Here is a 15,118-nt window from a genome sequence, read left to right on the forward strand (position 1 = left end):
GTAATGGTTTTTATTTAATACTTTGTAGGCTTGGATACTGGAGATATTGCATGCAACCCCTAAATACTATTTGAGGAGACCAAAGAACGTGTACCCTCGTATATGTCGGTGGATAAGTGCAAAGAATATAAATTTCTTAGAAGCTGAAGAAATATTTAAGGTAAGTACATATGTCTTGTGTACAGAATTAATGTGTGCTTTGGATGTAAGTAACATGTACTTGTGGGGTTGGGTTTGATTTTTCATGTTTTCAGTCAGCTGATGTGCAAGCATCTGAACTTGTTATCGAGGAAGACGAGGCAAAGTGTGATTGGTATGCGCCAATGAAGGATTATTTTGATGGGAAAGCTGTAGACCTTGACCTTGATGTGTTATTCGCACCTTATAAGGGGTCTGAGCTAAGTGAAGAAGAGGAGAACAATGAGGAAGAGAATGAGGTACATAATGATGAAGAGAATGCTGTAGAGATTGAGGAAGAGAATGCTGTAGGTAACCAGAGCGAAGAGTATGTTTATATAGATGAAGAGGACAGAATTAGAAACGAGAAGAGGTCTAAGAAGAAGAATGACGTGAATATACAGGAAAATGAGGAAGAAGAAAGGAAGGCAAGGATGCGGGAGAGATTTGAAATGTTGAAGGTGGAACTTAAAGATTCATTGGCAAATGAATTCGAGCGAAAGATGAGATCGGAGTTCAATGAGTCTAATAGGCGGGAGAGAGTGGAGTTGAAGGAGGCGTTGATGGTAGAGTTGAAGGCGGAGTTCAGGGAGGAATTGAGGGCAGAGTTGAAGGTGGAGTTAAAGGGAGAGTTGAGGGCGGAGTTGAAGGACGAGTTGAGGGTGGAGTTGAAGGAGGAGTTGATGGCGGATCTACGGGCTGTGAGTAAGGCAGATCGGATGGGAGAGCGTCTTGGATGTGATATGTATACTAACTTCGAATTTGTTGGGGATGTGGGGGAGGCGAACGTTGTAGAAGAGCATGGTGCGGAACATAGTGACGATGAAAATAAGAACGAAAACCAGGATAGGAAAGAAGATCAGACTGGAGTAGATAAGAAGGAAGAGGGTGAGAGGAAGGAAGAGGGTGGGATGAAGGAAGAGCAGTGTAGAGAAGATAAGAAAGAAGAGGGTGAGAGGAAGGAAGAGGGTGGGATGAAGGAACAGCAGTGTGGAGAAGATAAGAAAGAAGAGGGTGAGAGGAAGGAGGATCGGTGTGGGGAGGTGATTGAAATCGGTGATGACACGGAACCACAAGAGATGCTCCCTGAAAAGGTATGATAGTTTATATACACGTAGATTTATATTTATTTTTAAATATGTTCCTTACAGGATGTTGGTCGTTATGTTTTGACAGGAAGAAATTATCACTTTAAGCGAGAACACACAAGCCGTGATAGATGATGTGCATCAGCCTCAGCCGTTAAGGGCGGTGCGACAAAGGAAGCGATCACAGCACGTGACAACACCGTACACGGAGGAAAAGAAAAGAAAAAGGTGTAAGCAGTTGGCTACGAAGGGAACTAAGAAGGTAGCCAATAAGGGAACTAAGACGGTGGCTCAGTGCATGGATATTGTCGTATCACAGAGTCCCGCCGTTCCTAGAGCACCTCCTGTACCTACGTCATGGTCAGTCCGGATTGATAAGGATAATGTGTCTACGTATGAGGTGTGGAGGAATTTTTGCAACAAAAAATCATCAAGGCTCGTTAAAGGGACCGAACCACTGCAGCCGGAAATCCCGTGGTTCATACAAGCTGAGACACCGGGAAAATATTGGGACGGGGAGGTATTGCTTTTAGATATTATGTTTTGTTTGTTTGTGATGCATATGTTTGTGAAGCATGTGTTTGACTTATGTTTGTGAAGCATGTGTTTGACTTATGTCTATATTTCTTTTTTAACTAGCACATCGATGCATTCATGTATCTGTTGCGGCGCCAGTCGTTCGAGAATGGCTTAGATGCGGACTGGACTACATGTGATAGCCAATTCACCGGATATATACAGTTGTCACACAATCTAGATATGGGCCACGTTTGTAATACTATCAATGGGAGAGATGACATGTTTATGAGACCATGGAAGGGGTTGAAGCGAATATTCATGCCATTCAACATAAAAGGAAACCACTGGATATTAGGAGTGCTAAATACAACGAATATGCACATGTACATATATGATAGTTGTCTTTCTAATGACAGTGAGGAGAAGCTTGGTCAAGTACTCCAGAGGCCCCTGACCGTACTTGCATATGCTATTGGCAAAACCATAGGGTGGACTGGTCAAAATCAGGACAACCGGATAGGGTGGACTAGGCTACCGGAGACTCCACAATAGAGAACAGCATCGAACGATTGTGGGATGCTGGTGTGCATTTTTTCTCAACTTTTAACAGCTGGACGACAATTGCATGAATTAGACCCAGATGACGGAGATTTCCTTAGATTACGTGTTGTAGTTGAAATTTTTCATGGCAAACTGTATGCATTTTGAGTAATTTGTATTGTTATATAGATCTTTTGTTATATATTGTTATATAGATCTTTAGTTATATCTTGTGCCCATTGCATTCGCCAATTCGCATATGACTGAATTCGCAAGCATACCAGTTCGCAATATTCATATTCGCGAAGCTACCATTGCTTATGCGAATCTTATCAGCTTCGCGAACATACGTCCTGATCCGCAAAGTGGTGTATTCGCGAACGTCTACTTCGCAGACATACGTCCTGATCCGCAAACTGGTGTATTCGCGAGTTCGCATATCTATTGATTCGCCAAGTTATCCATATATTCGCGAAGCTACCATTGCTTATGCGAATCATATCAGCTTCGCGAGCACACGTCCTGATCCGCAAAGTGGTGTATTCGTGAACGTCTAGTTTGCATAGCTATTGATTCGCGAAGTTGTCCATATATTCACGAAGTGTCTTACACAAACTAAAACACACATTATGTCGACATAACCAAACATTCTAAAACACACTTTAGTTCGATACAACCAAACATTCTAAAACACACTTTAGTTCTAAAACACACTTTAGTTCGATAGAACCAAATTCATTACAATAATTAATCTCACAAGACATAAGGATAAATTTTGCTCAAACTGCATCAATTGTTCGAAGTCATAGAACTTTGTGAACTTGCTATTGTACTGGGAGTTTGAATTGTATTTGGCAACGGTCGGTCACAATTCAACCTATTATGCCCTCTATTCCCACATCGGCTACATATCATTGGCAATGGGTTTTCACCTTGTGACGGTCTTCTGTTTTGACTTCTTGGTCGTCCAACTGGGGCAGAACCTCTTATAGGGGGAAGCACAGTCCTTGGAGGGGCACAGTTTGTCCACTCCGTCTGGGGTCCGAGTGGGTAGATGCACTCTGCGTAAGCTAATCTAACTGCGTTGTTGGTGTAATATTTATCAACCCATTGGTATGCGTTACTTAGTCGATTCTCACATGCAACTTTACATACATGTTTACAAGGAAATTGAGAAAGTTGCCATTGCCTACACGTGCAAGTACCTACATTTAAGTCAACAATACCCCCTTTCCCTCGGTCCCCAATCTGAAATGTGTGTTGGTTTATTCCACTGAATGTACATGGTATAGCTTTAGTAACATGTTTCTTCATCTTCCGTTCACCGTCCAATGACAGATAATGTTCTCGTGCTCCTGGAAATGGAAAATGAAGGTAATGTATTGTATCAGCTAAATGACCATAAATGACAACGTATAAAATATTTACCAGCCGCTGTTTGTCTTTCATAGAACCATCGTTGCACAGTAGTTCTAATGTACTCTATCAACATTGTGATGGGCAAACGTCTTCCTTCAACCATTACAGCGTTCCATGATTCAGCAATGTTTGTTGTCATTATGTTATAACGACGGGTATGAAAATATGCACGCGACCATCTCTGGATACCAGCTTGCTCTAGATATACTGCTGCTGGGCCATGTAGCTCACGTAGCCGAGTGAATGCTTCAATAAAATCTGAAACCCTGTAAGCTTTAGCAGCTCCCCAATACACATCGCCTATCTTTCTAACTGACCTGAATTTGGCTTGCAGGTTCATTTTCAAATGGTGACAAAAACATCCATGTATTGCATTTGGAAACACTAAATTCACAGCATAGTCAATTCCTTTGTGCCTATCCGAGATTATGGAAAAATTGTCTATGTCCCCAATACATTCTTTCAGCTTCGTCATGAACCAACTCCAAGCCTCGTTGCTCTCGTTTGGTCCAACCCCAAAAGCGATAGGATAAATCTGGTTATTACCATCTTTCCCAACTGCAATGTACAATTGTCCTGGATACTTACCTTTTAGGAAGGCTCCATCAACGCAAATGACAGGCCGAATGTGTTCTTTAAAAGCTCTAAGTGAAGGACCAAACGCCATAAAGAAGTACTGAAAATGATCAGCATCGTCGGTTTGAATATGTGTTACCGTACCTGGGTTGCATGCTTTCAACGTCTCACAGTAGTCTGGTAACAACATGTATGACTCTTTCGGTGAACCCATCACATCTTCTATCGCCCAATTCCTTGCTCTCCAAGCCTGCATATACGACAAGTTTATTTTGTATTGGGTCTCAAAATCTTTCACAATGTCCTTTGGTCTAAACACTCTACCCTGGATATCAAATTTAGCTGAAAGTAGCATGCCAGCCACTCGTTTCCCCGCTTGCCTGTGATGTGGTAACATTTGATCCCTAGAACATGTGTGGTTGTCCATTGTATCCATTCTTCGGAGCCTAAACATACTTGAATTGGATATCGCAATTCCTCTAGCACGCCATTTACATACATCCGAATGTCTACATCTAACCTCAAACATGGACTTGTTAGACTTGTACACTTTCCATTCGAACCTATTATTCACTGCGTATTTACCTAGTGCAGCCTGCAATTCTCGTTTGTTAGAGAACATGTCGTGTACCTTTAAACCGACGACCCCTTTCGATGAACTATCTTCAATAGTAAATTTGGGTGCATCATGGATCTCAGGTAGCCATCGAAATGGATCACTCCTCTTCCTTATTGTTTCTACACTCTCTGCCAATACCCTGCTTTGGGGAACAGCTTCGCAATGCGATTGTCTCGGAGGGGTAGGTTGTCCATCATTTACCGTTTCCTCTGTGTGATCATGACCCAAATGTCATCATCGTACAGCTGGTCCTCCCGATGATAAACCGGATTCGAGCTAATATCATCTAAACCAGGAGTGTGGGATGCAATATTGCACTCAGTGATTGGTTCTTTTCCTGGCCTATGAGGGGGGCGTTCAACAGTTGTGTTGTCTACTTCAGGATTTGTTTCAAATACAACTGTGGCATTGGCATCACAACTTGAATGAATAACATTCTCTACCTTCGTGACTCGCGATTGGATTGTTCGTGACTCAAAATTAGCATATAGTGGGGTAACAGCGTCAGTTTTCATCCGACAATAATCTAAAAAACACTCAACATCACTTGAATCAACAATCGGAACTACTGCCCCAGGTAGTTGCTTTTGTCCGATAGTTAACTGCATAGTCATACGCAGATCAAATGACATTGGATCAACATGAGCAGTAGTGTATACTATCTCTTGCAGCCTTTCCAAGCTCAATCCCGGAGACAGCTTCAGCAATTTCTTCTCGCCCCCATCGTATGTCGTGGTCTTACCAACTGTTTTCCACCGGCCATTCCACATGATCACACACAACACAAACTGGTCTGACATTCTTCTGTCAATAATAAACCAAAAAAAAAAGAAATGAGATAACAGAATGTAATAACATCATGAAATAACATGCACTTCGCATACTTCGCATAATTCGTAGTAATCCGATTATGCGAATTCGCATATTACGCAAATACATTCGCATACTTCGCAAATACGTAAAATATGCGAAGTGTGCGAAGCCAATGATGGAACACCATATCTTCGCCTACTTCGCATACTTCGCAAATACGTAAAATATGCGAAGTGTGCGAAGCCAATGATGGAACATCATATCTTCGCCTACTTCGCGAATATTCCATATGCGAATAACAAACGCATACATAGCCTTCAATAGACTTCGCATATTAATATTTCGCGAAGCGAAATCATAATATGCGAAGCACGCGATCTTCCGCACGAAGTTCAGATTTACAAATTTCTAACCTCAAAAGTAAACTAACATCAACGAGTTCAAAGCGAATTAACCATATGAAACTAACATCATACTTACATGACAAGGATTGGGCTTTGATTGATGAAGGATCTTAAGGGGAAAAAATAGAGAGAAAATCGCGTAGGAAGAGAAGTGTGCTCGCGTAAAAAGAGAGAAGAGGAGAGAAATGCAAAAGTCCTTATATATATATATGAAGGGCATTTCTGGAAAGTTTTCAGGGCATAGTCTATATATGTAAGTTGAACAATAATGGGTATTAAAATGTAAATGGGCCTCCCATTTGACCCAGTTTTGTAATTTTCCCTTTTAACAAACAAATTTCTAATTAAAAAGGAGTTTACGTTAAATGACGAGGATAGCCCTAGCATTGGAGATGTGCAAGGTTTGATATAATTAGAGGAAAGCTGATGTGTAAAAGAGTTATTGATCATAGTTAGTCATAAGGGGAGAAAAAGGTCATATTTTAATATTGTTTCAAACGCCGAGTTTTCTGAAAACACCCACAAGAAATTTCATTCTCTACGAGCGACGTCGACGATGGCCATGGCCGTTGATGGAGGAGGTGGAGGAACTTTGTCGGAAATTTACCAGAATGCCAAGAAGGTTTTAATGAGAGCTCGAGATGGGATCGAGAGGCTTGAGCGTCTCGAGAGTTCAACATCTAGCGGAGGCTTGGACTCGCCTGAGCTTTCCTTCGCTCTCAAGAAGGATATATCTCAGATCCACACCCTTTGCGCCGAAATGGATCGTTTCTGGCGCTCAATCGCCGGTAAACCCCAACGTGATCTCTGGAAAAGGTATTCATTCCATGTTTTTTCTCTTCTTGTTCGCGATCCATAATTTTTAATTCTGGAATGTACGGTTTAAATAAAGGGATTGGAATTTTTTCGGTTTACGCGCTTAATTTGTTTTATATGCCTACGAATTTGTTTTCAACAATTGTTGCTTGCCCTATGGTAAGCCCTTCCCCAATCATTTCCTTTGATTTGATGTCTTACAACTTGAATCTCTCGGTTCTTGTGTTGTCAAATATCGAGTGAATTCTAGAATTATTGTGTTGTGGTAGGTTGATGGTTGGCATATAACTAGTCCAATCTTATGATAGTAAACACCGAGGATCAATGTGAGCTTTCTGAGTTGAGCTGTTGAATGAACGAGTTCATTTTAATTGCTTAAGTTTTACAAGAACTTTGAAAGATTCTTGTTTAATATGGAATGGCTTTCATTCATTTATTTATTTATTTACTTTTTGGCACAGAAAGGTAGAGCAAGTAGCAGAAGAGGCTGAATCGTTGAAACAAAGTCTGGATAGATACGTTGCTAGAAATCAAAGGCGGATGAGAGAAGCTCAGGAGAGGGCTGAGTTACTTGGTAGAGCAGTGAGTATTATTTATTCCTTGATGCATTGGAAGAGGGTATAGTGCTAATATATGCTTTTACTAACCTTCTTATTTGTTTATTTAAATTCTCTACTCCAGAATGGCGAATCATCTCATGTTTTGAGAATATTTGATGAGGAAGCACAGGCAATGAACTCAGTTCACAACTCAAAAAGGATGTTAGAAGAATCTTTATCAACAGGATCAGCCATACTTTCCAAATATTCAGAACAAAGAGAACGTTTGAAGGTCTGTGCTCATATCTTTTTTTACGTTTTGCAAATTCGTTACACTTAGATTTTTGCTCCTAGTTTATTTATTGAGAAGGCACATCCTTATGAAATTCTGTGAACAATACTGTAGTTGTGCTGTGATAACTAACACAATCACATTAATGTTATATTCTTTTGACTACTCCCTCCGCAAAATAGTATTCCATTTTGTTATACTTTAGTAGATAAGGAGAAGGGGAATAAAAATCTGCTATTGTACAGCAGGGGAAGGTTATCTTCATTTGCCTGTGTATATTCTGGAATTTGAGTTGGTAGTTAAAAGTGGTACTAGGTTTCAACTCTAAAAATTCAGCTTGTAGCATCAATTTTTTTAGTAACTGAGGGTCATCAAAATAATGTGCCAGGGTGCTGACCGTAGTTGTCAAATCGAGATTCGACTCGCAAATCGAAATCCACATTTTGTGAATCGTAACCTCGAATCGAATTGTAAGATTCAGTTCAAATTCATAATATTATAAAAAATAAAATATTTACCATATTGAAACTCAATGGGTTGGAACCAAGGCTAGAGAGATAGCTCCTTGGGGTTATAAGCTTTGGTACTCAGGAAAGGATAAGGGTAGAAATGGAGTAGGTATTCTTATTGATAGGGAGTATATTGATGATGTAGTAGCGGTGTCTAGGAAGAGCGATAGAATTATGAGTGTTAAGCTAGTGATAGGGGATGAGGTTGTGAATGTCATTAGTGCATATGCGCCACAAATAGGATTAGATGTGTCTATAAGACAAGCTTTTTGGGATGACTTAGAGGAAGTGGTGCAACAGGTTCCTAGGGATGAAAAAATGGTATTGGGGGGTGATCTCAATGGACACGTGGGTTCTAGGCGAGATGGGTTTGAGAGTGTTCATGGAGGGTATAGTTTTGGAGATAAGAATGAAGCAGGAAATGAGTTATATTGATTGTAAGGTGATCCCTGGTGAGAGTACGACAACCCAACATAGAGTAGTAGTGCTAGATTTTCGAAGTAGGAAATGTATAAGAAAACAAACACCACAAGTAGAGACTAAGATTAAGTGGTGGAAATTGCAAGGGGAGAATCAACAAAATTTGTGGATGAGATGACCAAAAAAGATATTTGGACTTGCAATATGGATTTAGATATAGATTCGATATGGAATAAGATGGAGCATAGTATAAGGGAAGTAGCGAAGGAAGTTCTAGGGGAATCTAAAGGTAGCATGCCATCGGGTAAGGACACATCTTGGTGGACAGAAGAAGTAAGACAAGCAGTAAAGAGTAAGAGAGAATCCTATAAACTATTGGGGAAATGTAGGAGTGACGAGAACTACGAAAAATACAAAGAGGCTAAAAGGGAAGTAAAGAAGGTCATACGAGATGCTAGAGCAAAGGTGAATCGGGATCTGTATACAAGATTGGATACGAAAGAAGGGGAAAGAGACATATATAGAATTGCTCGGATGAGAGATAGGAAGACGCGAGATCTCGGAAAAGTTAAATGTGTGAAGGATGTGGACCAGAAAGTCCTAGTTGGAGATAAGGATATCAAGGAACGATGGAGGTCCTATTTTGATGACTTATTTAATGGAGATCGCCAACAAGATGTTGGAGATATAAGTATCCATCACGATATGATAAATCATGAATGCCTGCGGAGAATTCAAAAGGGTGAAGTCAAAATGGCATTAAGTAAGATGAAATTGAAGAAAGCAGTAGGACCTGATGGCATTCCTATTGAGATTTGGAGATTTTTGGGAGAAAGAGGAATCGAATGGTTGACGACGTTCTTCAACAAAATTTGGAGAAACAATAAGATGCCATCAGAATGGAGGAAAAGTATCTTAATCCCTTTGTATAAGAACAAAGGCGATGTCCAAGATTGTGCCAACTATCGGGGAATTAAATTAATGAGTCACACTATGAAACTTTGGGAGCGAGTGATCGAACAAAGGCTAAGGAGGACGGTGAAGATCTCGGAAAACCAGTTTGGCTTTATGCCGGGAAGATCAACTATAGAAGCCATCCATCTAATGAGACAATTAATGGAGCACTATCGAAATAAGAAGAAAGGCTTGCATATGGTTTTCATTGACTTGGAGAAAGCATATGATAAGGTACCAAGGGAAGTACTTTGGTGGGCCTTGATAAGGAAAGGCATTTCGCGGAAATATATTGACATCACAAAGGACATGTATGAGGAAGTATGCACGAGTGTACGTACTAGTGTTGGGAAGACTGAAGAGTTTCCTATTACGATCGGAGTGCATCAAGGTTCCGCACTAAGCCCATTTTTTTTTGCCATCGTTATGGATGAACTAACAAGTTCACTTCAAGATGGTATACCATGGTGCATGCTGTTTGCAGATGATATTGTGTTGGTTGATGAGACGAAAGGAGTGGAGAGGAAGTTGGAACTATGGAGACAAACTCTAGAATCTAGAGGCTTTAAGTTGAGTCGAAGTAAGACAGAATATTTGGAGTGTAAGTTTAGCGGCCATAGGAGTAGGGAGGCAGGGACAATCACCCTAGATGGGAGAGTTGTTCAGGCCTCGGATTGCTTCCGGTATTTAGGATCTATTATCCAAACGGATGGAGAAGTAGATGGAGATGTTGCTCATAGGATTAAAGCTGGTTGGTCGAAGTAGAAGAGTGCTACGGGTTTCCTTTGTGATCCCGACATGCCTAATAGATTGAAGGGAAAATTCTACCGGACGGCAATTAGACCAGCATTGTTATATGGTACGGAGTGTTGGGCAGTGAAACACTGCCACATCCATAAGATGTCGGTGGCGGAGATGCGTATGTTGAGATGGATGTGTGGTCATACGAGAAAGGACCGGGTGCGTAATAAAATAATTAGGACAAAAGTAGGGGTCACATCTATTGAGAATAAAATGAGAGAAAACCGACTAAGGTGGTTTGGCCATGTGAGACGTAGAGCGCTTGATGCGCCGGTTAGGAGAACCGAAGAGTGGCAAAGGGATGTAGTGGTGAGGGGTAGGGGAAGACCTAAGCAAACTTGGAGGAGGGTGATCGAGAGTGATATGAGTTTACTGGGAATTGGGGAAAATATGGTAGTGGATAGGACGGAGTGGAGGGAGCGATTTTGTGTCGCTGACACGACTTGATTTCACGGTTTTATACGATGGTTCATGTTAGCCGACCCCGAATCATTTCGGGACTAAGGCTTTGTTGTTGTTGTTGTTGTATTGAAACTCAATATTATCAAATATTGGTTTAGAAATGCAATTTTAATGTCAAAAAGAAATCATATCAACCAACTACCTACAATTCAAATCTAATGCAAATGCAATCCTAATAAAACTAATTCACAAATCAGACTCTGTTTAATAACTTAGTGGAGTTGGAGAGTTTGAGCTTCTCTTTTTTTTTTTTTTTTTTTGCCTTGTTGTCAACTTAGAGATGGAATGGAACTAGTTTGAGTTCATAACTTGATAAATAACAATCAGACTAGAGGATAGTGGATTTAGTAGTTAGTGTTGTTGAAGTTTTTGATGAACAGTGATGAAGATCCGACTCGAATCGAATCGTATGATTCGTTCGAATAGTAAGATTCTGTTACAATTTAGATTCATTCGGATCGAAATAGAGCTGAATCGAATCGAATAGTGAATCGTAAGATTCTAACAACAGTGGTGCTGACCATTGAGTACAGATGGGGCACCAGAACCATATTGGTTACAACAGATTTTCATTGGAAGGTGTCGGCTTTGGATGGATGTTTTGTGGGAAGGTTGACTGGGGAAGGGCTCTTAGCTTCTATTGCCTGGCAATAGATCAAAAGATATAATTGAAGCATAACATGCTAGACTACACAAGCTTAAATTACTTAGGACAGCAGAATCTGTAGTGTAAAACATGCAAATGAATGATGGTGTTAACTTAAAATTTGTTTGCTGATAAGAATAACTGTTTTATATTGACTTGTATCTTCGTTAGGAATCATTGATGGTTAGTTTTGTAGTCATTTGAGGATGGACTAATCTGATTAACATGATTTGGGTGCAGCGTGCGCAACGCAAAGCCTTGGATGTACTTAACACAGTGGGTCTATCCAACTCTGTGCTGAGGCTCATTGAAAGGCGGAACCGTGTTGATAGATGGATCAAATATATGGGAATGCTCATAACAGTGGTGATTTTGTATTATCTTGTGACTTAGGGTCGCTAAATTGCTCTTCATAGGAATTGTAACAAGGCCCAAGGGCATTATGAAAATACGAGAGTATATGGAATTAGATCATAAACAAAAAGGGAATTGCAATTTTCCATGTTCCAGTTACAGTTTCCATGATAAATTTTGTTATTAAAATATAACAGATTGAGGAATTATAACTAGAAGGGATGGAGAAGTACTGTTATTGTTCCTGCAAAGCCGGTACAAATGAATTTACTTCATTTGTGTTCATTGTTCTGGTGATTCTGGGATTGAGTAAATATATTGCAAAATCAAGTTAAAGTCCAACACAAATGATGATGCATGGCTCTATGCTTTTATGTCATTTCAGGTCTTAGTATTTAACAAAACTTATCTCTTGTAGCTATATTTAGTTTTTGACTTGAACGTTTGATACTTTTCTTAATGGCACCTTGAGATGAAGAGGGCATAGTCACAATAGCACGTATATCTTGTAATGCTAAATAATTTATTAGTTTTTATATTCTTACTTAACATATTGTTCAGTCCATGTATTCACAATAATACATTATCAGGTCCTTATACCAAAAATATCCCTGAATTCCAACCCCGTGACAATCTTCTCTCGCTATCTCTATCTTCTAAACAGTGCTTCCATCCGAGTTTCATTACAAACTTGCATTCCAGTCTTTCATCATCAATTTCCTTGTCCAATCTACTTTTGTATGGTTCATTATGAATGTCGCTGGGGATGCTAATTGCGATCTGGTGGGTTGCTCCTCCTGGCATCGGTGCGGCCGTGTCCGGAGCACATCGGGAAGAATATTGTAATGGAATGGAAGTGGGGATGAAATTCATGAGTATTTTTGGTATTTAGTTTTCATTTGGCTATTGTTTGCTTTGACTAACTTTTTTAATTCAGTTTTAACGGTAGTAACCAAATAAACAATTGACAGTGACAAATATTAAGGATCTTATAACTTATTATTATAACTTATAAGTATGAGACTATCAATGTGTTAAGTAATAATATAAGGACTAATAAATTATTTATGGGATGAGGTATCAAAATAGGTTTATGGTTTTTGAGGAAGTATCAATTTAGACTCTACGTATAAAATAACACCAATGCACGTTTAACGTTTAAAAAAATGTACCAATTTTGATCTCTATAGCGGAATGTGGCATGTTATTCATATTATTTCGTTAAGTTCCGATTTCTCTCTCCATGTACAATTAATAAAACTTAACAGAGTAATATAAATGACATGTCACGTTCCGTTATCGATGCATAAATTGGTACCAATTTTCAAATATTAAGCCTATATTAGTTCTATTTTATACATTGAGCCTAAATTGATATTTTTTTCAAAAATCATATACCTATTTTAATACCTTATAAATCAATAAAAAAAAATAAAGAATCTCTTTTCATTGATTTTTATTGTGGATTGCTATTTACCGTCCCAAACCTTTTCATTTTTTAAACTCAAAAACTGAAATTCTCTCAAATTTCTTCGAAATTCAAAAACCTGAACAACATTCATGGGACTTAAACACGGTAAAGGAAAAAGACTAATAATTCCCCGGATAAGTATTTTTATTTGAAAATTGAATAAAAAATACGAGTTTCACCTCCGGATTCGGAGAAAAAATTCATCCATAATGTACTAAACGGGTGATTCACACCATTTCACCTAGGTAGAAACGGATGAACTATCCGTTTCCACCTAGGAAGAAACGGATGATCCACCCATTTCCGCCTAGGTAGAAACGGAGATAGTTCATCCGTTTCTACCTAGGCGGAATGGTGTGAATCACTCGTTTAGCACATTTTGGATGAATTTTTTATATATATATTGACTAAATCGGTTAGTTTTTGGAGACGAATTTCAATTAGTGTAAATAGGAATGGTAGTTATTCGAGAAAGGACGGTGATAAGTAATTTGGAGGTGGTGAATAGCAAAACCCTTTTTATTACAAGTAGTTAAAGTTTGTATAAGCAAAATTAGAAATTCAAAAGAGATTTTTATGTATTTCAGTTATTGAATTGTTTATTCAATCATTTCGTTTTTAAAATTCAAGTTTAAGCGTATTATTTTATTTACTATTCTAACAACATTTAAATTTTATCTGAGAATTAACTTTTTACCTGTATATATTCAAATCCACACCTATTTAAGATTTGAGAATTACAGTATATATTATTTTAAATTTGTAATTTATTTTTAAAGGGTAAGGTTACCTACGTGAGGCCAATTCGGTCGTATCTGACCAATTACTATCCTACAAGCACCTAGTTCAATTGAATGGAAAGTGAAATGATAGGCCTTTTTCATTAACAACCAATATGTATTTAAAAAGTATGGGTCAAAATAGCTGTTAAAGTTGATAGTCAAAGTTTAATTTAACTCAAATTGAATTTTAAGTATAAATTTAGTTTTTAAGTTAATAAATTTTAACAAGCTTGGTTAAATATACTTAATTTTAAAGGTAATATGCAAAAATACCATAACGTTTACAGTTAGAAGCAATCTTATTTTTAATGTTTAAAATGGTGTAATTTTACCTCTAACAATGAGGGTTGGTCCGAGTAGTAAGGCGTTGAACCTCTACTTGACATGTTTAAGGTTTGATTCCCCACTCCGTCAAAATTTAGCCCTCATTGGTAGGTAATCTGTAAATTCCATTGTAAACCCTCATCAAGGTCTGTGGTTTGCTCTGACCTAGTTAGAAGCAATTCTATCCCTAACTTTAGCAAGTTGGGTTAATTTCAAACATTATTATAAAAACGTAAAGTTTTATAATAATGTTTGAAATTGATCCAACTTGTCAATGTTAGGTAAAATTGTTATTGGATGTCAAAGTAAGGGGTAACATTCACCATTTTAGACGTTAGAGGTAAAATTGCTCATGGTAGTAAAGGTTATGAGTATTTTTGCACCTTATCCCTAATAAAATTGGAGATTAATATTTATAAATTCTTCGAAATATTTGAATTTTTTTGTCCAGCTCGTATAAAAGATAGTATATTTTTTAAATTTTTTTCACGTCTAATTAATTATATGTTTGTGATCTGTTACTAATGAGTAATAATATAACGCACATATGAAATATGAAGTGTAGATAACGAGATTCATGAATTATTTTTTAA

At 38.4% G+C, this 15,118-nt stretch overlaps 1 protein-coding gene across 1 annotated transcript; it reads left to right on the plus strand.

Moving 5' to 3' along the window:
• Window positions 1–6,608: 6,608 nt before the first annotated feature.
• LOC136206455 (membrin-11-like) lies at window positions 6,609–12,497 on the plus strand. Its single transcript, XM_065997510.1, has 4 exons — window positions 6,609–6,971; window positions 7,433–7,553; window positions 7,653–7,802; window positions 11,835–12,497. The coding sequence occupies exons 1-4, from the start codon at window positions 6,712–6,714 to the stop codon at window positions 11,985–11,987; spliced, it is 684 nt and encodes a 227-aa protein (XP_065853582.1). The 5' UTR covers window positions 6,609–6,711; the 3' UTR covers window positions 11,988–12,497.
• Window positions 12,498–15,118: the final 2,621 nt, after the last annotated feature.

This window comes from Euphorbia lathyris, chromosome 9, assembly GCF_963576675.1.
Source record: "Euphorbia lathyris chromosome 9, ddEupLath1.1, whole genome shotgun sequence".
Lineage (NCBI taxonomy): Eukaryota > Viridiplantae > Streptophyta > Magnoliopsida > Malpighiales > Euphorbiaceae > Euphorbia > Euphorbia lathyris.

Excerpts from the sequence above, each read along its gene's own strand:
- LOC136206455 (XM_065997510.1), top strand. The coding sequence starts at position 6,712 with ATGGCCATGGCCGTTGATGGAGGAGGTGGAGGAACTTTGTCGGAAATT. Across the intron at positions 7,554-7,652 it reads CTGAGTTACTTGGTAGAGCA|AATGGCGAATCATCTCATGT; the intron begins GTGAGTATTATT and ends TCTCTACTCCAG. Across the intron at positions 7,803-11,834 it reads AACAAAGAGAACGTTTGAAG|CGTGCGCAACGCAAAGCCTT; the intron begins GTCTGTGCTCAT and ends ATTTGGGTGCAG.